Source organism: Salvelinus alpinus, chromosome 8 (genome assembly GCF_045679555.1).
Source record: "Salvelinus alpinus chromosome 8, SLU_Salpinus.1, whole genome shotgun sequence".
Classification (NCBI taxonomy): domain Eukaryota; kingdom Metazoa; phylum Chordata; class Actinopteri; order Salmoniformes; family Salmonidae; genus Salvelinus; species Salvelinus alpinus.
The window spans coordinates 43,321,491-43,344,231 of NC_092093.1; the positions used below are offsets into that span (position 1 = coordinate 43,321,491).

Below are 22,741 nucleotides of genomic sequence, written 5' to 3' on the forward strand. Positions count from 1 at the left end.
AGAAAGGGCAGTGTGGAGTGCAATAGAGATTGCATCATCTGTGGATCTGTTTGGGCGGTATGCAAATTGGAGTGGGTCTAGGGTTTCTGGGATAATGGTGTTGATGTGAGCCATTACCAACCTTTCAAAGCACTTCATGGCTACGGACGTGAGTGCTACGGGTCTGTAGTCATTTAGGCAGGTTGCCTTTGTGTTCTTGGGCACAGTGACTATGGTGGTCTGCTTGAAACATGTTGGTATTACAGACTCAATCAGGGACATGTTGAAAATGTCAGTGAAGACACCTGCCAGTTGGTCAGCACATGCCCGGAGCACACGTCCTGGTAATCTCTCTGGCCCCGCAGCCTTGTGTATGTTGACCTGTTTAAAGGTCTTACTCACGTTGGCTATGGAGAGCGTGATCACACAGTCGTCCGGAACAGCTGATGCTCTCATGCATGCCTCAGTGTTGCTTGCCTCGAAGCGAGCATAGAAGTGATTTAGCTCGTCTGGTAGGCTCGTGTCACTGGGCAGCTCGCGGCTGTGCTTCCCTTTGTAGTCTGTAGTAGTTTGCAAGCCCTGCCACATAAGACGAGTGTCAGAGCCGGTGTAGTATGATTCAATCTTAGCCCTGTATTGACGCTTTGCCTGTTTGATGGTTCGTCGCAGGGCATAGCAGGATTTCTTGTAAGCTTCCGGGTTAGAGTCCCGCACCTTGAAAGCGGCAGCTCTACCCTTTAGCTCAGTGCGAATGTTGCCTGTAATCCATGGCTTCTGGTTGAGGTATGTACGTACAGTCACTGTGGGGACGTAGTCCTTGATGCACTTATTGATAAAGCCAGTGACTGATGTGGTGTACTCCTCAATGCCATCAGAAGAATCGCGGAACATGTTCAGGTCTGTGATAGCAAAACAGTCCTGTAGTTTAGCATCTGCTTCATCTGACCACTTTTTTATAGACCGAGTCACTGGTGCTTCCTGCTTTAATTTTTGCTTGTAAGCAGGAATCAGGAGGATATAGTTGTGGTCGGATTTACCAAATGGAGGGCGAGGGAGAGCTTTGTACGGGTCTCTGTGTGTGGAGTACAGGTGATCTAGAATTTTTTTCCCCTCTGGTTGCACATTTAACATGTTGATAGAAATTTGGTAGAACTGATTTAAGTTTCCCTGCATTAAAGTCTCTGGCCACTAGGAGCGCCGCCTCTGGGTGAGTGGTTTCCTGTTTGCTTATTTCCTTATACAGCTGACTGAGTGCGGTCTTAGTGCCAGCATCTGTCTGTGGTGGTAAATAAACAGCCACGAAAAGTATAGCTGAAAACTCTCTAGGCAAGTAGTGTGGCCTGCAATTCATCACAATATACTCTACTTCAGGCGAGCAAAATCTAGAGACTTCCTTAGATTTCTAGCACCAGCTGTTGTTTACAAATATACACAGACTGCCCCCCCCTCGTGCTGTTCTATCTTGCCGGTGCAGCGTATATCCCGCTAGCTGAATATCCCTGTCGTCATTCAGCCACGATTCCGTGAAACATAGGATATTACAGTTTTTGATGTCCTGTTGGTAGGATATTCTTGATCGTACCTCGTCTAATTTATTGTCCAATGATTGCACGTTGGCGAGTAGTATTGACAGTAACGGCAGCTTTCCCAGTCGCCTTCTCCGGGTCTTGACCAGGCCACCGGCTCTTTGTCCTCTGTACCTGCGTCGCTTCCTCTTGCAAATAACGGGGATGTCGGCCCTGTGGGGTGTTTGGAGAATGTCTTGTGCGTCGTACTTGTTGTAGAAGAAATCTTTGTCAAATCCGAGGTGAGTGATTGCTGTCCTGATATCCAGAAGCTCTTTTTTGCTGTAAGCTACGATTGCAGAAACATGATGTACAAATTAAGTTACAAATAATGTGAAAACCCCCCACATTTTAGCACAATTGGTTGGGCGCCCGTAATACTGCTGCCATTTCTTCCGGCGCCATTTTTAGGTTTGTAGGCCTCCTTGCTCGCACATGCTTTTTCAGTTCTACCCACACATTTTCTATAGGATTGAGGTCAGGGCTTTGTGATGGCCACTCCAATACCTTGACTTTGTTGTCCTTAAGCCATTTTGCCACAACTTTGGAGTATGCTTGGGGTCATTGTCCATTTGGAAGACCCATTTGCGACGAAGCTTTAACTTCCTGACTGATGTCTTGAGATGTTGCTTCAATATATCCACATAATTGTCCTGCCTCATGATGCCATCTATTTTGTGAAGTGCACCAGTCCCTCCTGCAGCAAAGCACTCCCACAACATGATGATGTCACCCCGTGCTTCACGGTTGGGAGGGTGTTCTTCGGCTTGCAAGCCTCCCCCTTTTTCCTCCAAACATAACGATGGTTATTATGGCCAAACAGTTCTATTTTTGTTTCATCAGACCAGAGGACATTTCTCCAAAAAGTACAATATTTGTCCCCATGTGCAGTTGCAAAACACAGTCTGGCTTTTTTATGGCGGTTTTGGAGCAGTGGTTTCTTCCTTGCTGAGCAGCCTTTCAGGTTATGTCGATATAGGACTTGTTTTACTGTGGATATGGATACTTTTGTACCTGTTGAGTTTGAGTTTATTTTTATTTTTACAGGGACCGTGCACATTAATCAATGTTTCAGTAAAAGTGCCGGTTTTAGCCAGCCGGCTAATTTTCAACCGCAGTCCCTGGGCAGGTTTCCTCCAGCATCTTCACAAGGTCCTTTGCTGTTGTTCTGGGATTGATTTGCACTTTTCGCACCAAAGTACATTCATCTATTGGAGACAGAACGCGTCTCCTTCCTGAGCGGTATGACAGTGCGTGGTCCCATGGTATTTATACTTGCGTACTATTATTTGTACAGATGAACATGGTATCTTCAGGCGTTTGTAAACTGCTCCCAAGGATGAACCAGACTTGTTGAGGTCTATAATTTGTTTTCTGAGGTCTTGGCTGATTTCTTATGATTTTCCAATGATGTCAAGCAAAGAGGCACTGAGTTCGAAGGGAGGCCTTGAAATACATCCACAGGTACACCTCCAATTGACTCAAATGATGTCAATTAGCCTATCAGAAGCTTCTAAAGCCATGACATCATTTTCTGGAATTTTCCAAGCTGTTTAAAGGCACAGTCAACTTAGTGTATGTAAACTTCTGGAACACTGGAATTGTGATAAAGTGAATTATAAGTGAAATAATCTGTCGGTAAACAATTGTTGGAAAAATGACTTGTGTCATGCACAAAATAGATGTCCTAACCGACTTGCCAAAACTAGTTTTTTAACATGAAATTTGTGGAGTGGTTGAAAAATGATTTTTAATGACTCCAACCTAAGTGTATGTAAACTTCCAACTTCAACTGTATATAACCTGACTGGGCATCCAAGAACTTCTGTGTCCTACAAAAAAAGTCCCCCCTCTATGTTGTTCCTGCATCATGTTTTTCATGTCTCTTTCTCCACTGCACCTGTTTCTAGACAATGTATTGTTGTTTTACAATTATTGTGTAATATCCTGACAGTTCTCTTGATAGAACCATCCCCATTTTAGAAACAAAAACTGTCTATCTTATCTCCCCCAGCTTAAACCAATAACGTACACAATACAGTAGAAGGGGAAAGAATTGTGTCATTGTTGTCTTAAACCACTAAGCTGACCACTGCAGACCACCTTCACATTTAGTAGGCCTACCAGTGTTTCCAGTCGTTTCTATGTAGTTGGGGTGTAATGGAAAGCAGTCTCCATAGTCATCCTGTTTGCCCTGTCTTTATATGTTTTCTGTCCTTTGAGCTCATTTCCTCTTTTTGTGCTGTCATACTATTTCCAGTGTTGTTTTTTTCTGTTTTATTTCTCCTCTTGCTTTTGATAGCTTTCCACACCACCTAACCCCTTCCTGCATCAGGGGTAGTTGGTGGTGTCCTGAATTGTTTTGCCATTTATCCTAAACAAGGCTGGAGTGAAAACATGCATGATGTGGGTGAGCTGCTGCTAGCAGTAAGCTATAGTTGCATTACATAAGTGGATTGTTTTGTGACCCTGAGGAACAGGAGACACATATGTCAGGGTTGAAATATATATATTTTTTTATCTCTATATTGCTGGTGATGTTAAATTCCTGACTTTGGAGTTAATTCTTGCTATGATGATCCACTATGAAACTGTCCCTATCAATTATGGGACAGATAGTTATACACAAAAGTAAAATAATGAGGTTTTACCCATGTGCATTTACAGTTTACATCCCCAGCAGAGGCCAAACAAATGGAATTCAACTGGCAGTAGGCTATACATTATGATCATATCTTTATTTAAAAACAATAGAAATAACAGTGACACAAACTTGAAGACAAAAACATATTGCACTTGTGGGGTCTTTTTGAAACTCCATATACAATATGCGAAATAATTGCATTCATTCTTTACATAGTGCTGCAGACCCTGTCATCTTAATGCAATGTCAACAATTTACACACAAAAAAACCCCACTGGAGGCAGGATGGACAGCCCTTTTGATCAGTATGAGAGCAGCTTGGCCCAAAAAAATTTAGTCTAAGGCTTACACTTCAAAACAGTCATGTAGGCGCCAACACTTTGAGCAAGTCGAATCTTTGCTTGAAAGCTGGGCAATAACCTCTTTCACATTAATAATGCAATGTGACCATATAAGGGGATAAAGCGTTCACTAAAACTCGAGGTTGTGCGTTGCTTTTCCCTTTTGAGCACTGCTTTCAGCTATAGGCCTATATTTCCCTCCACAGATTCCATAAATTGCCAAACACACTGGTTGCATATCAACAAGCCTTGGCCCCCGACACTCAAGTAGGCTACTTGGAACAAGATCCTCAAAGACTACAGCATCATTTCAGGCAACATCTTGAATATTTGACAAACGTATTTCTTCAGTAAATTCTAAATCACAGGGAGTGTCCGTTGTACTTGTATTTGATTATATATTCGAGTCAAATAAGGTAAATTGGTCAGAATAGATCCAGATCATTTATTTTTAACATTATGCTACTGGCTCGCAAGAAAGTCTTTAATGGGAGACACGCACGGAGTTTTTATTTATTTTTTACTTTTCAAGCACAAGGACAACAGGTCTTGATGGTGTTGGCAGCCGTGGGGCTATATTATCGCTTACGTCAGCCGTTCATTCAATCACAACAACAGACAGCAGTTTACACAACCGCTGGAGGGTTTTGATCTCTTCTGTAAAGCTGCACGTGTCGCAGTGTCGAACACCTCCCGAATACCATCCTTTGTTTTAGCAGAACACTCCAAATAGTCATATGCACTAATGCGCACGGCCATGGCGCGCCCGTCCTCTGTTTTCACGGGTTCCTGTTTCATTCTGGACAGCTCGGTCCTAACATTGTCGTCGTTGCGCAAGTCTCTCTTGTTGGCAACTAAAATAATTGGCACGTTGGGACAAAAGTGCTTAACCTCTGGCACCCATTTCTCGGGGATGTTTTCGAGGGAGTCCGGGCTGTCCACGGAAAAGCACATCAGGATGACATCGGTGTCCGGATAGGACAGCGGGCGAAGGCGGTCGTAGTCCTCCTGTCCAGCCGTGTCCCATAGTGCTAGTTGGACTTGCTTGGTGTCCACTTCAATGTCCGCCACATAGTTATCAAATACAGTTGGCACATAGACCTCAGGAAACTCGTCTTTGCTGAATACTATCAGCAAGCAGGTTTTCCCACACGCGCCGTCACCGACGACGACCAGCTTTTTTCGTATCTCTGCCATTTGTTGCTTTTGACACAGATAGACCACTTTCCCTTGATTCTAGCTTTTAAACAAATATGACATTCGAAAATAATTATGTATCAGCTGTCTTTGTGTTAGCTAGCTACGGATTCTGGCTATGAGTCTTGTTAAACTTCCCTGAATGTATGCTAGTGCGTTTAGCCGCTCGATTCGATAATTCCCAAATATTTATCCCTGTCCAACCACTGAAGCGCTTGCTTTATAAAGAGCACGGCGCTTTCCTAATATAGCAATCCAATCGTAACTACCGAGGTGATATCATCATTTCGAAAAAAGGAGGTGATTGGATCCCAGTCCTGCTTTGTCGGTAGGGGAGGGTAGTGTACCACGAGGATCATGTCTCGCCCAGATACCGACCTGGGATCAACTAATTTGGCAATGTCTTTGGAATATTTCCTACATTTTTTTCAATAAATGTTTCCTAATTCACAATCACATAACTTCATGTATGATTAGTCATTTGACATAGGCCTATATGCCACTAACCATCTGACAAACACATAAGGCCTATACTAAAGTAGGGCCAGCTCTAGGCCTACAAAAAAAATATGTTTATATTTCAATAAATTGTGTGTCGCAGCTGGCCATCAAATAACAAGATAACAATTCCCAATGCGACGTTTTTTTCCAGGGCCTACGCACGGGCAGGCCTATGTCCCCCATGTAACAACTTGCTTTCTCTCCCCATGAAACAAAGATGATAAAATATTGAAAAATTGCTCAAAATGGTTTTTGTTACACCTATGGAATTAGTCATATTGATTAAACATCATGAAAAATATTGATCAGCATTACTGAAATTTTACGCTGGACGGACTCCCTAGTAGACGTTCATTGATACAGAGAAATCATGCATACTACATGTAAATAATTGAGAAATTATGAGTGGGTCATTTTTCATAGTCTATTTTATTATAATCGCAAATATTGGCTTGTTTGACATGTTAGTGCGCAGGTCTAACGTACAACATGCATATAGACTGCAGGGAGGGCACTAGCGTGGTAGTCAAACTCCTTCATTGCACGTTCAATCGTAGCTAATCATTAAAACACCGATCTCCACGGAAACAAAACAATATACATTTCAACCACTGACATTTTGTACAAACATCGCTCTTCACTCTAAAAGACAGCGCGTGAGTATCTAAGTTTATATAATGCGATGTATTACGCATTCTCACTATTTTAAGTGTGGATTATTGCCTTGGTCGTTGAGTATTTCCCCTTTTGTTTAGCGGGTAAGGCCCCTCTGGAACTTGGAGGGGGGCCATGTTGTTAGTGTAGCTAGTTACCCAGCAATGGTGTTTTGTTAATACAGCTCACCAGACGGCATTTGTATGTTTCACTCGGTTAACAAGGTTTGCTTACTGTTCAACGGCGTTTGCACAACGGAGAGTTATGCCTTCATTGTATGCAGTTATTAAAATACACTAGTAATTTTACAGCGCTGATTTTATCAAACTGAAAAGGTAAGGGGCCTCCCTTACTCTGCCTAGCTAGCTAGGCTAGTAGCTAACAAACAAATTAAACGTTGACGCTAGATTTGCAAGTGAACTGGCAACGTTAGCTAGTTAATTTGGCTTCTGTCTACCGTTAGTTTAACGAACAAATGTGATAGCCAGGTAGCTAGGCATTATAGCTAATTAATATAGCTAATTATCTAGTTATCTAACTAGTTCACGAACGGTTGTTTTTCCAGTCTGAACCAATGACTGTGGTCTGAATTATGAAGCCAGTTGTCATGAACAGGGAAATCGTGAACGTAGCTAGCTACTGTAGTTAACTGTTTTTCTGACGTCAGTTTCATGCTAAACTAACCGAGTCTGCAAGCTATACAGTAGACGTCGTTTGTAGAGTTGGTTTAGCTAGCTAGTTAAAGTAGCCAGCTAGACACCTAACTACTCGTGGTATTCAACATTTTCGTGAAAGCAACAACCACACAACCAACATTAACGTTCGCTAACTAGTAATCTAGAGACTCTATGCGCCGAAATTGCCAGCTAACGTTAGCTAGCTAGCGAATGTTATCAATTTCGCGTAAAACGTGTTTGAATGACGTTACTACTAGCTAACGGTAGGTAGTTAAACTAACGTTAACGAACTAGATACAATATGTGGCTAACGTTAGCTAGCTACTAACTAGGTACACCGGCTTTCTACACTACTACCGTGTGTAATATTTATTTAGCTAGCAAAACACACACATCCGACAACGGCGACTTGAACACTCCAGCCAGACATTCATTGTTCGATTGGCTACGCTAACAAATTAGCTAGCAACGGTAGGCTGGCTAGCTAGCTATCCATCGATCTAACATTGTTTTGCTAGCTATATCCATAACGTTACATTGCTTTCTACTGTCTGTGATGTAGGTAGCGTATGTTCACGATTGATGTTAGTTAGTTAACTTTAGCTGTTTGGCTAAGAAGGCCAAAGCGCATATTACACGGACTTTCGGGACACTTCCGCAACGTAATGGAGTTAGCTAGCTAACCTTTCATAGCTAATTTAGCTTAAAATACGTTAATGTTAGCAATGTATAACAATGTAATAAATAAGTTGTCTAGATAGCCAGGTAGCTAAGTCAAAGCAGGGGCATGTAACGTCCCCAGAGAAGATTATGTTGCTGTTGCTAGCTAGAGACGATGCTTATTTATGACGCTGACAGTGCTTCTGCTGCAGTTCTGCAGACATTATAGCTAATTTATTAAACAAATAAAATAACGGAAACTGTCTTAACGTTAGGGACCAAAACAGTATATATATATCGATATTTATTTTACTAGCTACAGTTAATACACTTGTATGTTTGGTTGGTTCAATAAGCTTACGTTCAATATCAGAAACCTCAGCCTAATGTTTGACTAGTGCTATCCATAACCAATGTAAATCAACCCTCTGACATGTTCGATTAATTTCCCCTTCCATAGGCTTCCTCGTGGAATGAGCATTCCATGCAGCATCCTAGGTATGAATGACGTGGCCTGGCAGGAGACACGAGGTGGGATGCTGCACACAAACGGTGCCCCTGAAGTTGGGGTAGTCAGAGTTCATGGAGGGGGTTCCCTGGCAGCCATAGGGGGAGCAGGCCAGGGTCCCGGAGGGCCACACCCTCTGCAGGGCATGGATAGGGGCCCCAACCCCACCCCAGGCACCCCACAGCCTCCACTGAGTGGGCGCTCTCAGGACGATGCCACAGTTGGCTACTTCTTCCAGAGGCAACCTGGTGAGCAGTTGGGAGGTTGCACCCCTAGCAAGCACCGTTGGACTACAGGAGATGGAAACCACATTGACCAGGTATGAGGATTTTGCCAGGGCCAAACTGCTTTCTGTTTGATGAAGGTACAATATTTGAATGAAGCAAACCTCAAACCTTTTAGAAACGACTTTACCACCGCAGGGACCTTATGCCGTTTCAGCCCCAAGCATGACAGAAATTTCACAGGTCATGCTTATGTCTACAGGTTAATTTGCATAATTTAGTGCAATTAAGTTGGCACGTGTGCATCTTCGTTACTTTATCCAGTGTCTTATTTATCACACATGCACAGCGTTTAGAGCCTAGTTTGAGCAGAATAATATCACCTGTCAGACAGTGAGAGCTGCTGCTTGAGTGGAACGTGCTCTTAGAAACCCAGTCATTGCGCTGCAAATTGTAAATGCAATCGTGTGTTAACACTTGATGGCCACGGCTAAAAAGAGGATCTCAGCTTTCTAATGCTACTATTTTTATTTCTCAACTCCTAATTGAAGCCCGTGCTCCATTCGAGTGCCTAGGCAATGAATACGGTAGGTAGGCTACCAGCGCGTCACCAACCACCTTGCAATTGGAGTATGCATTGTTTTAAACCTGGATGTTTTTTACTTCATATTATGAGGCATGTCTTACCTTGCTCCAAAGTAGATGAGCCAAAATCCCATGACAGAAACATGGAGTCAATTATTTTATAAAGACTTCCTCATTTGCCATTGAAACCAGCATTTATCTCCTGTTCAATTGGTTTTCATATCTACTTTCTTTTGTTGTCCAGAAGCCAAAGGCACAAATCTAGTTAATCTTTTTGTTGCGTCTTTAGATTCCCCCATCTAATTTTAATCCCATATATGGAACTGTTTGCATCAGGTGCGCTATTTACAGTGCCTTCAAAGTTTTCACACCCTTGACTTTTTCCACATTTTGTTAAAGCCTGAATTTAAAATTGTTTCAATTGTCAAATTAGAAATGTGTATTTAGACCCCCCCCAAATGAAAAGGTTAAATGTCTTGTCAATAAGTATTCAAAACTTTTGTTATGGCAAGCCTAAATAAGTTCAGGAGAGTAAATTTGCTTCACAAGTTGCATGGACTCAATCTGTGCAATAATGGTGTTTAACATTACTTTTTTTAATGGCTACCTCATCTCTGTACCCCTCACATACAACAATCTGTAAGGTCCCTCAGTTGAGCAGTACAGTTCAAAAACAGATTCAACCACAAAGACCGGGGAGGTTTTCCGATGCCTTGCAAAGAATGGCATCTGTTGGTAGGTTGATTAACAAATAAACAAGCAGACTTTGAATATCCCTTTGAGCATGGTGAAGTTAATAATTACAACTTGGATGGTGTATCAATACACCTAGTCACTACAAAGATTCAGGCGTCCTACCTAACTCAGTTGCCGGAGAGGAAGGAAACCGCTCAGGGATTTCGCTATGAGGCCCATGGTGACTTTAAAACAGTATAATGGCTATGGTAGGAGAAAACAACTGAGGATGGGTCAACGACATTGTAGTTACTCCACAATACTAACCTAATTGACAGAGTGAAAAGAAGGAAGCCTGTCTAAAGTACAAATATTCCAAAAGATGCATCCTGTTTGCAACAAGGCACTACAGAAATATTTTTTAAAAAGTGGCAAAGCAATTAACCTTTTGTCCTGAATACAAAGTGTTATTTTTGAGGAAAATCCAATACAACAGAATATCACGCTCTACATTTCCAAGCATAGTGGTGGATGCATCATGTTATGGGTATGCTTGTAATCGTTAAGGACTGGAGAGTTTTTCAGGAACAAAAAAAAACTGAATGGAGCTAAGCACAGGCAAACACCTGCTTCAGTCTGCTTTCTACCAGGCACACAAATTAATTCACCTTTCAGCGGAACAATAACCTTAAACACAAGGCCACATCTACACTGGAGTTGCTTACCAAGAAGAAAGGAAATGTTCCTGAGCGGCCTAGTTACAGTTTTGACTTAAGTCTGCTTGGAAATCTATGGAAAGACTTAAATGGTTGTCTAGCAATGATCAACAACCAATTTGACAGAGCTTGAATAATTTTGAAAAGAATGTGCAAATATTGTACAATCAGATGTGCAAAGCATTTAGACTTACCCAGAAAGACTCACAGCTGTAATCACTGTCAAAGATGATTCTAACATACACTACAAGTGAAAAGTTTGGACACACCTACTCATTCAAGGGGTTTTCTTTATTTTTACTATATTCTACATTGTCAAATACTAGTGACAACATCAATAACTATGAAATAACACATGGAATCATGCAGTAACCCAAAAAGTGTTAAACAAATCAAAATATATTTGAGATTCTTCAAAGTAGCCACCCTTTGCCTTGATGTTTCTTTGCACACTCTTGGCATTCTCTCAACCAGCTTCATGAGGTGGTCACCTGGAATCCAGAAGCAAAAGGCACAATTCTAGTTATTCTTTTTGTTACATCTTTAGATTCCCCCTCTAATTTTAATCTCACATATGGAATGCATTTCAATTAACAGGTGTGCCTTGTTAGTTTGTGGAATTTCTTTCCTCCTTAATGTGTTTGAACCAATCAGCTGTTGTGACAAGGTAGGGGTGGTATACAAAAGATAGCCCTATTTGGTAAAAGACCAAGACCATATTATGGCAACAACAGCTCAACTAAGCAAAGAGAAATGACAGGCCATTACTTACAGACATGGTCAGTCAATCCGGAAAATTTCAAGTACTTTGAAAGTTTCTTCAAGTGCAGTCGCAAAAACCATCAAGCGCTATGATGACACTGGCTCTCATGAGGACCGCTACAGGAAAGGACGACCCAGAGTTACCTCTGCTGCAGAGGATAAGTTCATTAGTTACCAGCCTCAGAAATTGCAGGCCAAATAAATGCTTCACAGAGTTCAAGTAACACACATCTCGACATCAACTGGTCAGAGGAGACTGCGTGAATCTGGCCTTCATGGTCAAATTGCTGCAAAGATACGCCATCCCACCTGGTTTATGCTTAGTAGGATTTTCATTTGTTTTTCAACAGAACAATGACCCAACACATCTCCAGGCTGTGTAAGGGCTATTTGACCAAGAAGGAGAGTAACAGAGTGCTGCATCATAATACCTGGCCTCCACAATCACCTGACTTTCACCCATTTTGAGATGGTTTTGGATGAGTCAGACCGCAGAGGGAAGGAAAAACAGCGAACAGGTGCTCAGCATATGTGGGAACTACTTCAAGACTGTTGGAAATGCATTCCAGGTGTAGCTGGTTGAGACAATGTGTGTGCAATGCTGTCATCAAGGCAAAGGGTGTCTACTTTGAAGAATCTCAACTACAAAATTTATTTTAATTTTAACACTGGGTTATTACATTATTCCATATGTTAATTCATACTGTTGATGTCTTCACTATTCTACAATGTAGAAAATAGTAAAAATAAAGATACCGTTGAATGAGTAGGTGTCTGAACTTTTGACTGGTGCTGCTGTATATAAACTCAGGGGTGTGAATACTTATGTAAATGAGATTTGTTTGTTTAATTTTCAGTACAGTTGCAAACATTTCTAAACGGGTTTTCACTTCGTTATTGTGTGTGTGTAGAGGGGAGATCGACTTGGATCATTTTTGAATTCGGTCTGTAGCACGTGGAATAAGTCAAGGGGTATGATTACCTTCTGAAGGCACTGTATAGAAAGGTATTTTCCTGTGAAATTGCATTTTGCCAAATGTTTGAAATTATGTTTTTACATTTGCTGCTTCATTACAATAGTTGTAAATTCCATAATAAATCCTTTTGGCTGTGAGACGATTGGCTTGCCACTGCATGTTTCAATTAACCTCTGAAAATGTTAAATTCCTTGTATGTATGTATGCATAGTGTTTTCAATTGGTCACATTATTTTACTATTTGCTAAAAAAATTACCGGTTAACAAGGTTAGGTTAGTCGGCAGAAAAATTTACTGAAATTTGCATCCCTAGTTAAAATCTTTTTCAAAGTTGAGTGCAATTTTTTTTTTACGTTTAGGTTCCATTCCCAGGAAACGCCCAACTTGTAGACAACTGACTTGGGTTGTGTGTAAAGTTGGGGGGGGGGGGGGTCTCAGTCAGTGATCTCTTGCACAAGGGTATAGGCTTGGCTTATATCTAACACGGAACCCAAACCGGCTGCACAAATGTATTTTGTCCCCCTACACCAAACGCGATCACGACACGCAGGTTAAAATATCAAAACAAACTCTGAACCAATGACATTTAATTTGGGGACAGGTCGAAAAGCATTATTAAACATGTATGGCTAGTTAGCTTGCACTTGCTAGCTAATTTGTCTTATTTAGCTAGCTTGCTGTTGCTAGCTAATTTGTCCTGGGATATAAACATTGAGTTATTTTACCTGAAATACACAAGGTCCTCTACTCTGACAATTAATCCACACACAAAACGGCCGACCGAATTGTTTCTAGTTATATCTCCTCCTTCCAGGCTCTTTCATCTTTGAACTTATATGGTGATTGGCATCTACACTTTCATAGTATTACCACGACAACCGGCAAAACAGTTCGTCTTTCAATAACCCACGTGGGTATAACCAATGAGGAGATGGCACGTGGGTACCTGCTTCTATAAACCAATGAGGAGATGGGAGAGGCAGGACTTGCAGAAATTGTAATGACTTCTATTTTAGCCCTTGGCAACGCAGACGCTCGTTGGCGCACGCGTAATAATTGAATAACATATTCCCAAATTTATTTTGGTTTAGTCAGGGTATAATGTCAATGACTTACAAAGGGGAAAATAACATCTATTGTGTTTAGGGATGTTAACCGCTTATCGGTCTATAGTTTAATTTGCACAATTTAGTGGAATTAATTAGCCTCGTGTGTTTTCATTAGTCGCCATGCATCTTATTTATCACGCGCACAGTATATAGACCCTAGTTTGAGGGGAATGGCCTATCACTTGTTTTGACAGCATGAGAGCATCCTCAAAGCTAGTACTGAATTGAAATGTGCTTCTAAAAGCCCAGTCATTGCACAACAAATAACAAATCCCAATGGAATCGCAATATTTTTTTAACGCTTATTTCTCAACTCGTAGTTAAAGCGTGTTTCCCATTTGCCATTTGAGTGCATAGGCTATAGTCAGCGGTAGGCAGGCTATCAGCACGTCACCCATCACTTTACAATGTGAGCTTGAGGCATTAGTAATTTGAAAACTGATTAAGAAAATAAAATCTTAAAAAAAAATGTTTATTTACCTTCAGATAATGAGCCTTGCTTTGCTTCAAAGTAGCGTAGCCAAAATCCAACCATAAAGCGAGACGGAATTTCCTTCACATTTTTATTTGAATTTAATCTTATGAAGGCTTTTTAAGAACTACAGATTCCTCACTAATCATCTATAACCGTATATTATGCTCTAAAGAGTAACAATGTGACATAACCAATTTATTTGTTCACATTTATACATTTTTTATAGAGCATGAAGTACGGTTATTGATCTGACCTATTTATGCAGTGCTTTATCTCAAATATTTTTCATTGTGCTCCTTAACTTATTTGTGTGCGCAGAGCCCTGCTTGAATAATGCAACGCGGCATGTAGAAATGTTAATTACTGTTTGCAAAACTAGATTCATTACAGGCTTGAACACTTTACAATGCAAGGAGATACCAGTAGCTTCCAGTTTTGTAGACTTACCTACCTTAGGTTTCAGCTGAAGCCATCGTCAATTCACTACCCTAGTACTTTGTTTGATAATATACATAATTCAAAATATAGTGATTTCAAAGCTGATTGTCATTGCCATTAACTTTATTCATTCACTTTGTCTCCCTCAAGTCACTTCTCTCTCACTGTGAAGGACATCATTAGGTCTTAACGAGACAAACTTTATTTTATTTTTTATAAAACATGTGGTTGCTTCATATGAAGAAATGTTGATCAGTACAATAAGTCCCATATGGAAGGGGAACATCTGTAGCCCCATGAAATCAGCCAAAACAAGCAAAATAACTTGATGCATGCACACTCGTATTGAATATGCATTCTACGGTATTGTGAATTGGCTAAGTTTCATCTTGATTTACCCAGTTTATCAATACAGATTTACCATTAAATATTAATCCCAGAAAATGTGATTAACTCAGAGCGTTGAGACAACCTCCATCTTGTTTCTTGGCTGAAAGTACATTTGGCCAAACCTGTGCTCACCAAGTTTTGTCTTCAAAGTCTTTTCCGTTTGAGAAAACGGCCATGTCATTTGCAATATACAGCCTTTTCCGATACAGCAGAAAAATATAAATATGTGTAATGCGGAAACTAAATGACCTAGACTTTATTTGATGATTTCCCAGAAGACTGGGCCCTGAGGGACAACCTGAGGCCGTCGGCCTATTTTAATAACACCCGCGGACGTCTAGTAAGGGACCGTACATTTGCAATATGGAGATCCTCAATCAATCATACGGGAAATGCCACTCGCGTCCCTTATGTAGGACACCATAACAAAATTGGAAGAAAGCAAATGGATGCAAACTCCTGTAGTACTTGCAAGGTTCCTATAAAACGTCACACATTGACATTTTATTGGTGAACATGAGTCAACATTAAGAGTCTAAATAAATTAACCTGTTCATTGAAAAGTAATATAGAAATCACTTACCAGGGTTCTAGACAAACTTTTTCCACTGGTGCTACCAACTTTCAGTTGATGGCACCAGCACATGATTTGGTCGCACCAACAAGGACATGACCCGTGTCATTTTTTTTTTTACCAAAGTCAAATTGCTTGTATAAACAAAGTACATTAAAACCTCTTATGGCTAAGATCGATTTGACAACAGCCAGTGAAAGTGCAGGGCGCCAAATTCAAACAACAAATCTCATAATTAAAATGCCTCAAACATACAAGTATTTCACACCATTTTAAAGAACCTTGTTAATCCCACCACAGTGTCCGATTTCAAAAGGCTTTACGACGAAAGCAAACCAAACGATTGTTAGGTCAGTACCTAGTCACAGAAAAACAGCAATTTTTCCAGCTTAAGAGAGGAGTCACAAAAAGCAGAAAGAGACAAAATTAATCACTAACCTTTGATCTTCATCAGATGACACTCATAGGACTTCATGTTACACAATACATGTATGTTTTGTTCAATAAAGTTCATATTTATATCCAAAAATCTCAGTTTACATTGGCGCGTTACGTTCAGTAATGTTTTGCTTCCAGAACATCCGGTGATTTTGCAGAGCCACATCATTTTACAGAAATAGTCATCATAAACTTTAATATAAGATACAAGTGTTATGCACAGAATTAAAGATATACTTCTCCTTAATGCAACCGCCATGTCAGATTTCGAAAAAGCAAACCATGCAATAATCTGAGTACATCGCTCAGACAACAAAACCATGTTGGAGTCAACAGAAGTCAGAAATAGCGTTATAAATATTAACTTACCTTTGATCTTCATCAGAATTCACTCCCAGGAATCCCAGTTCCACAATAAATGCTTGATTTGTTCGATAAAGTACATTTGTCCAAATACCTCCTTTTTGTTCGCGCATTTAGCCCAGTAATCCAAATTCATGAGGCGTGAGCAGACCAAGTCCAAAAGTTCCGTTACAGTCCGTAGAAACATGTCAAACGATGTATAGAATCAATCTTTAGGATGTTTTTTTATCATAAATCTTCAATGTTTAAACCGCAGAATTCCTTTGTCTTCAGAAATACAATGGAACGCAAGCTAACTTTCACGTGAATGCGCCTGGTCAGCTCATGGCACTCTGCCTGACTCAAAGAGCCCTCATTCCCCCCTCCTTCACAGTAGAAGCATCAAACAAGGTTCTAAAGACTTGACAACTAGTGGAAGCCTTAGGAAGTGCAATATGACCAATATCCCACTGTATATTCGATAGGCGATGAGTTGAAAAACTACCAACCTCAGATTTCCAACTTCCTGGTTGGATTTTTTTCTCAGGTTTTTGCCTGCCATATGAGTTCTGTTATACTCAGACATCATTCAAACCGTTTTAGAAACTTCAGTGTTTTCTATCCAAATCTACTAATATCTTAGCTTCTGGGACTGAGTAGAAGGTAGTTTCCTCTGGGCACCTTATTCATCCAAGCTACTCAATACTGCCCCCAGCCATAAGAAGTTAAAGCTAAAAATCGGTAATACAGCACTACAGCACAGACCGCTTCACGTCAAAGTACATAAACCTACGATGTAAGGAAAGATAAATGGCTGGTTCTCTTTATCGTAATTTACGCAAAATTGTTAAACAAGTGTTTTTTTGAGGGGTCCCCCCCCAAAAAAGAGGTATAGATCCAGTTGCGGCGCGTTAAGGTGGGTTTCGTAGCTCGGCGTGATTTTCTGTACACACACAATGTGGAGTGACACAGTGTGGGGCTTGCAGACACAGAGCCTGCAATAGTTACCTGTGTTTGAACCATCAAAGAACAGTCAGACCTAGAGCTCTGAAACTTTATGAACCTGTTCTAGACCTCTACTTCATCACCCTCCCGGATCCGGGATCCTCCTCATCAAAAAAGCTGACTAGCATAGCCTAGCCTAGCCTAATGGGACAGGGATATAATATAATTTTCATGAAATCACAAGTCCAATACAGCAAATGAAAGATAAACATCTTGTGCCATTTCCGATTTTTAAAATGTTTTACAGCGAAAACACTATGTATTTCTATTAGCTAACCACAATAGCCAAACACACAACCACATATTTTCACCATGTTTCCACCGCATAGGTAGCTTTCACAAAACCGACAAAATAGAGATAAAATTAGTCATTAACCAAGAAACAACTTCATCAGATGATAGTCTTATAACATGTTATACAATACATTTATGTTTTATTCGAAAATGTGCATATTTGAGGTATAAATCATAGTTTTACATTGCAGCCACCATCAAAAATAGCACCAAAGCAGCCAGAATAATTACAGAGAGCAACGTGAAATACATAAATACTCATCATAAAACATTTATGAAAAATACATGGTGTACAGCAAATGAAAGATAAACATCTTGTGAATCCAGCCAATATTTCCGATAAAAATAAAAAAAAAGTGTTTTACAGCGAAAACACAATATAGAATTATATTAGCTTACCACAATAGCCAAACACACAAACGCATTTATTCACCGCAAAGGTAGCTTTCGCAAAAACCAGCAAAAGATATAAAATGAATCACTAACCTTTGGACAACTTCATCAGATGACAGTCTTATAACATCATGTTATACAATACATTTATGTTTTGTTCGAAAATGTGCATATTTAGAGCTGCAAATCGTGGTTATACATTGTGAATACATAGCAACATTTCCCCAGAATGTCCGGAGATATTTTGGACACTCACCTAATCTGACCAAAGAACTCATCATAAACTTTACATAAAAATACTTGTTGTATGGCAAATGAAAGATACACTGGTTCTTAATGCAACCGCTGTGTTAGATTTTTAAAAATAACTTTACCACAACATACAGCTTGGGTTATTGTGAGACAGTGCTCACCAACACGGCGGAGAATAGACATCAACATATTACACAGAAATACGAAATAACATCATAAATGTTGTCTCACTTTTGCTGAGCTTCCATCAGAATGTTGTACAAGGAGTCCTATTTTCAGAATAAATCGTTGTTTGGTTTTAGAATGTCCATTTCTTCTGTCGAATTCACGCCACAATGCTAGCCAAGGTTGCTAACATTCCCATCATCTCTTGGCGCAAAGAACGGAAAACTCAGTCCCAATAAACGTTCAATAAACTGATAAAACTCGGTTGAAAAAACCTACTTTATGATGTTTTTAATCATATGTATCAAATAAAATCAGAGCCGGAGATATTCGCCGTGTATACTGAACGCTTTTCAGAAGACAATGTCGAGGTCCCTCGCGCGCCGTCGAAGACAAAGAAAATACCGGGCCTGTCACTCCAAAAGCTCTTATTCGACCTCAGATCAAGCTAGACACCCCATTCCACCTTCCACTGCCTGTTGACATCTAGTGGAAGGTGTATGAAGTGCATATATATCGATAAATAAAAGCCAGTTGAATAGGCAGGCCCTGAAACAGAGCCTCGTTTTCAGATTTTTCACTTCCTGTATGGAAGTTTGCTGCCAAATGAGTTCTGTTTTACTCACAGATATAATTTAAACAGTTTTAGAAACTTGAGTGTTTTCTATCCAATAGTAATAATAATATGCATATTGTATGATCTAGAATAGAGTACGAGGCCGTTTAATTTGGGCACGATTTTTTCCAAAGTGAAAACAGCGCCCCCCTATTGACAAGACGTTTTAGGTCAGTTGTGCACGGTGAGTTATGTGGCTCTAGAAGGTTCTCAGACCGAGAAACAGCCTTGTCCATTTGCAATAACTTCAAATAATTTTTAATGGCGCGAGAATGACATTTAGAAAAGTCCCAGAATCACAAGGCTAGGTGCATTGAAACCACCTCGGCCCATAATAGACGACCCTAAAGTTTCTGTCCGATAGCTCTTTCAGGGACCCCGAGCAACGCCTGGGAAAAGTGAATTTTCAGCACTAATTAATGTCGCTGCTCGGGCTCCAAATGACCTATTGACCCGACACGCCGGATTCAGGGTCGACTCAGCTAGGCCTACACACAATGTCAGAACTGGACCCACGGCTCGAAAATAAGTAACTTTTTGATTTTTTTTAAATTGTTTTAACAGAAGGTGCTATGAATTGTGGGCTGACTCTGAAATATGTGAGTTGGCTTCTAAAAGAGTTGGACAAAGTGAGTTTGGTGTCAGTATGTCTTATTGGCTGACTTGATGGCAGTATAATATGTATGTACATTTTTATAATCCAAATGGACAGTGTACAGTTCCAATGTATTTAATGAGTGATTTACCATCACTAAATAGACTGGCTGAAATCAACACCAACAAGCGATGGAGAGGAATCACTATCACTGCTAGGCCATCCCGAGTTCAACGTGCCAGTCAATTGGGCATTTCTGCAGTATATTAGAGCATGTCCAATTCGTGTAGGGAAATGCCCATTGTAAGACATTGCAAATGGACAGTTTACATTTGTCCATTTCCAATGTATTAATGAGGTATTTTCCATCACCAAATGGACAGGCTGAAATCAACACCAACGAGGGTTTGGACAGTGTCCATTACACACGTGCTATGTTGTCAGTGTGAACATGCTCTTCTGGAAGTTGACTGTGTCCATTGCCAATATATATCCATAAGGAGTTCCCATTACGAAATGGACATGCTGAGTCAACAAGAAATTCTTACTTCCTATGATCAAACATAACAAGTAGACCTTCTAGGTTGATTTCAGGGATTAACGTATATGCCATTTGGACATGGTTAATTGACTTTTGGGTTCGGAAGCCGACTTCCTATGATCATATATGGCATATATATGGCAAACTCAATAAAATAAGAGACATGTCCATACGATTACTACATATGTATAATTTTACGAAAAAACCAGTCCAAAAAGCAGTTTTTTTGAGGGTTTAAAATTGTGAAAAGAAATTGAGATTTTGAACATTTCACCCTTAGGACCTGGGTCTTACCAAAACTAGCCTATTACGAATAAGGATACCATATTCACCGGGTCGAAGTGTGTGTGTGTGCTGTAACTGTCTAAAGGAAAATATTTTTTCCTATCTCAGGTTCGCACTGTGGATGAGATGAACTATGGTTTTCAAGCCCTTGCTTTGGAGTCCAGGGGCATGGGTGAGGTAGGTTGACATCTGCCACATTGCAAGTTTCTTCCCCCGTAAACTTAGGATAGGTTCTGTGCTACATCTTCCATTGAAGTCTTCCAGAATGTTCAAGTTGCCTTTTTGCCTTCTCTTTACAGATGCTGCCAGCAAAGAAACTGTGGGATTCGGATGAATTGGCCAAGGATGGAAGGAAAGGGATGCTCCTTGGAGAGGAGTGGAGGGTGAATGCCTGGGGATCTTCTCGTGAGTAGTTTTCTGTGCCTCTGCTGGTCTGTCTGTGTTTTACCCTCAGGTTTTTTGAGAACCGCAGTGATAGGAAGTCTATTGATCTGCTAGCAAGTAATTGCGCTAATGCTAACGCTAGTTAGCATTGGCTCGCAAAACTGCATAACTTTCTTCATACTGGACACAGAGACATAAACATGGTATCTATGAGTTCATCTGACTCGGAGGTAGTACCAAAATTGCCAATTCAACCCAAAATGTCCTATGCATAAATAAATAGGAGGCGTGGCCCGTATCCAGCTTGTCATACCTTCATTACCGACCTTGTGCCGTCCCGGGATATCCGGAAATACCGGCACTGAACACAAGTGCCACTGTTTACAATCCGCATTGTCTGTAGATTTTCAATACCTTGCTGGCTTGTGTGCTACGCCACTGCTTATTATAATATTATTTATTATTATTATGTGTAAAATCATATCCAGCTCAGGGTTACAGATATGCATTTGAAGGTCTCTATGGTGACCTTTTTTACAAGGAGCATGCGTGCGCCTAAGTAAATAAAATAAAATATTCCATACTTCTAACTAGATCACCTGGCGCATGCTGCACAACCATGAGTGACTCACAAGGCTCTGGTCTTGCATCGTTGTGCGCTTGTAAACAAAACGTGACTGGGGACCGCCGGTAAACTTCAGAATAAAAAATTGTGACCAGTGAAATGAACACGATCAGCTTTATCTCCTAATGTATTCCATGAGTTGACTGCAAGTATTTACTTAAAAAGTAGCAAAAAATATTCAAATGATTACAAAAAACTTCAATAGTTTCAACGGTATTGATGATATGGAAAAACCATCCCATGTCTATTTCCAAATACCCCGGTACACCGCCCAAGCCTAACAAATAGCCTTACAGTTTAGTGCGTGAAATTGAAGTACTGCATTTACTACTCAGTTCAACTGGTACCATCAAGACCATGCAGATAGCTTTTTCAAGAAACATGCTGAAACTCAAAATCTCCTTTTGTTGAATGCTTGGTCAACGCTATCTTCCTATTATGATCATGTCTCAGTCCTTGATGTCTCTATTCTTTGCTCCACCCCCATTCCTCTGATGAGCAGATCACTCAGTGTCCCAGCCTATCATGGTGCAGCGGCGACCCGGACAGGGTTTCCATGAGAATGGAGATGCCAGCTCCGTGCTGTCCCCTCGCTCTGAGGGCGGAGGCCTGGGAGTGAGCATGGTGGAGTACGTCCTGAGCTCCTCCCCCGGTGACAAGATGGATGGCCGTTACAGGAACGGTGGCTATGTAAGTCTTTCTGCCAAGGTCTCTTTTGCTCTTTCCTTTTTGCCAATCCATACAGAACCAAGAGAATACCTACATCCGGCTCAATAGATGTGTTGGCTGACTGTCACAAATGATGTACTTGCTTCAATGGGGCAGAAGTCTGTGTGTTATGATTATGGATGACCACATGGCTAGCAACAAGGACAAGCTGCCATGTGGGAAATCGTAGGTGGCTTGTTTCTGCTAGTTTTTGATACCATCTTGTTCTTGATACCATGTCATGTTTTCAGGTGATTTGACTGTCACATCTATGCTAATATGGGCCAAAATTTGCAAGCTAATGGTGTATTTGAGACAACGTGTGCATGTTTATTTATTTTCAATAAACATTGGAATCGAAATATAGTATAAATGTTGTCAACAATCTCTAAGCCAACCTCATCTGTGTTTCCCCCATAGTTGTGCACGTGTCGGTTTTGTGCCTAA

General features: G+C 40.6%; 2 protein-coding genes across 16 annotated transcripts in view; one reads left to right on the forward strand and one right to left on the reverse strand.

The window, feature by feature from the left end:
- Nucleotides 1-4,261: 4,261 nt before the first annotated feature.
- LOC139583177 (rho-related GTP-binding protein RhoB) lies at nucleotides 4,262-5,938 on the reverse strand. Its single transcript, XM_071414004.1, has one exon. It carries the CDS (start codon nucleotides 5,724-5,726, stop codon nucleotides 5,136-5,138), a length of 591 nt encoding a protein of 196 aa, XP_071270105.1. The 5' UTR covers nucleotides 5,727-5,938; the 3' UTR covers nucleotides 4,262-5,135.
- Nucleotides 5,939-6,721: 783 nt separating this feature from the next.
- Nucleotides 6,722-22,741, forward strand: part of LOC139583176 (pumilio homolog 2-like) — a 59,729-nt gene continuing 43,709 nt past the window's right edge. For 12 of the 15 annotated variants that reach the window (XM_071413988.1, XM_071413998.1, XM_071413992.1 and 9 more), the window contains exons 1-5: nucleotides 6,722-6,883; nucleotides 8,679-9,045; nucleotides 20,686-20,754; nucleotides 20,877-20,982; nucleotides 22,089-22,276. In XM_071413988.1, the coding sequence (XP_071270089.1) occupies nucleotides 8,692-9,045; nucleotides 20,686-20,754; nucleotides 20,877-20,982; nucleotides 22,089-22,276 (717 nt within the window). In that variant the 5' untranslated portion in view covers nucleotides 6,722-6,883; nucleotides 8,679-8,691. Of the gene's footprint in view, nucleotides 6,884-7,010; nucleotides 7,217-7,544; nucleotides 7,822-7,854; nucleotides 8,030-8,678; nucleotides 9,046-20,685; nucleotides 20,755-20,876; nucleotides 20,983-22,088; nucleotides 22,277-22,741 lie in introns of those variants that run through there. The other 3 variants (XM_071413989.1, XM_071413990.1, XM_071413991.1) reach the window with 3 other exon arrangements.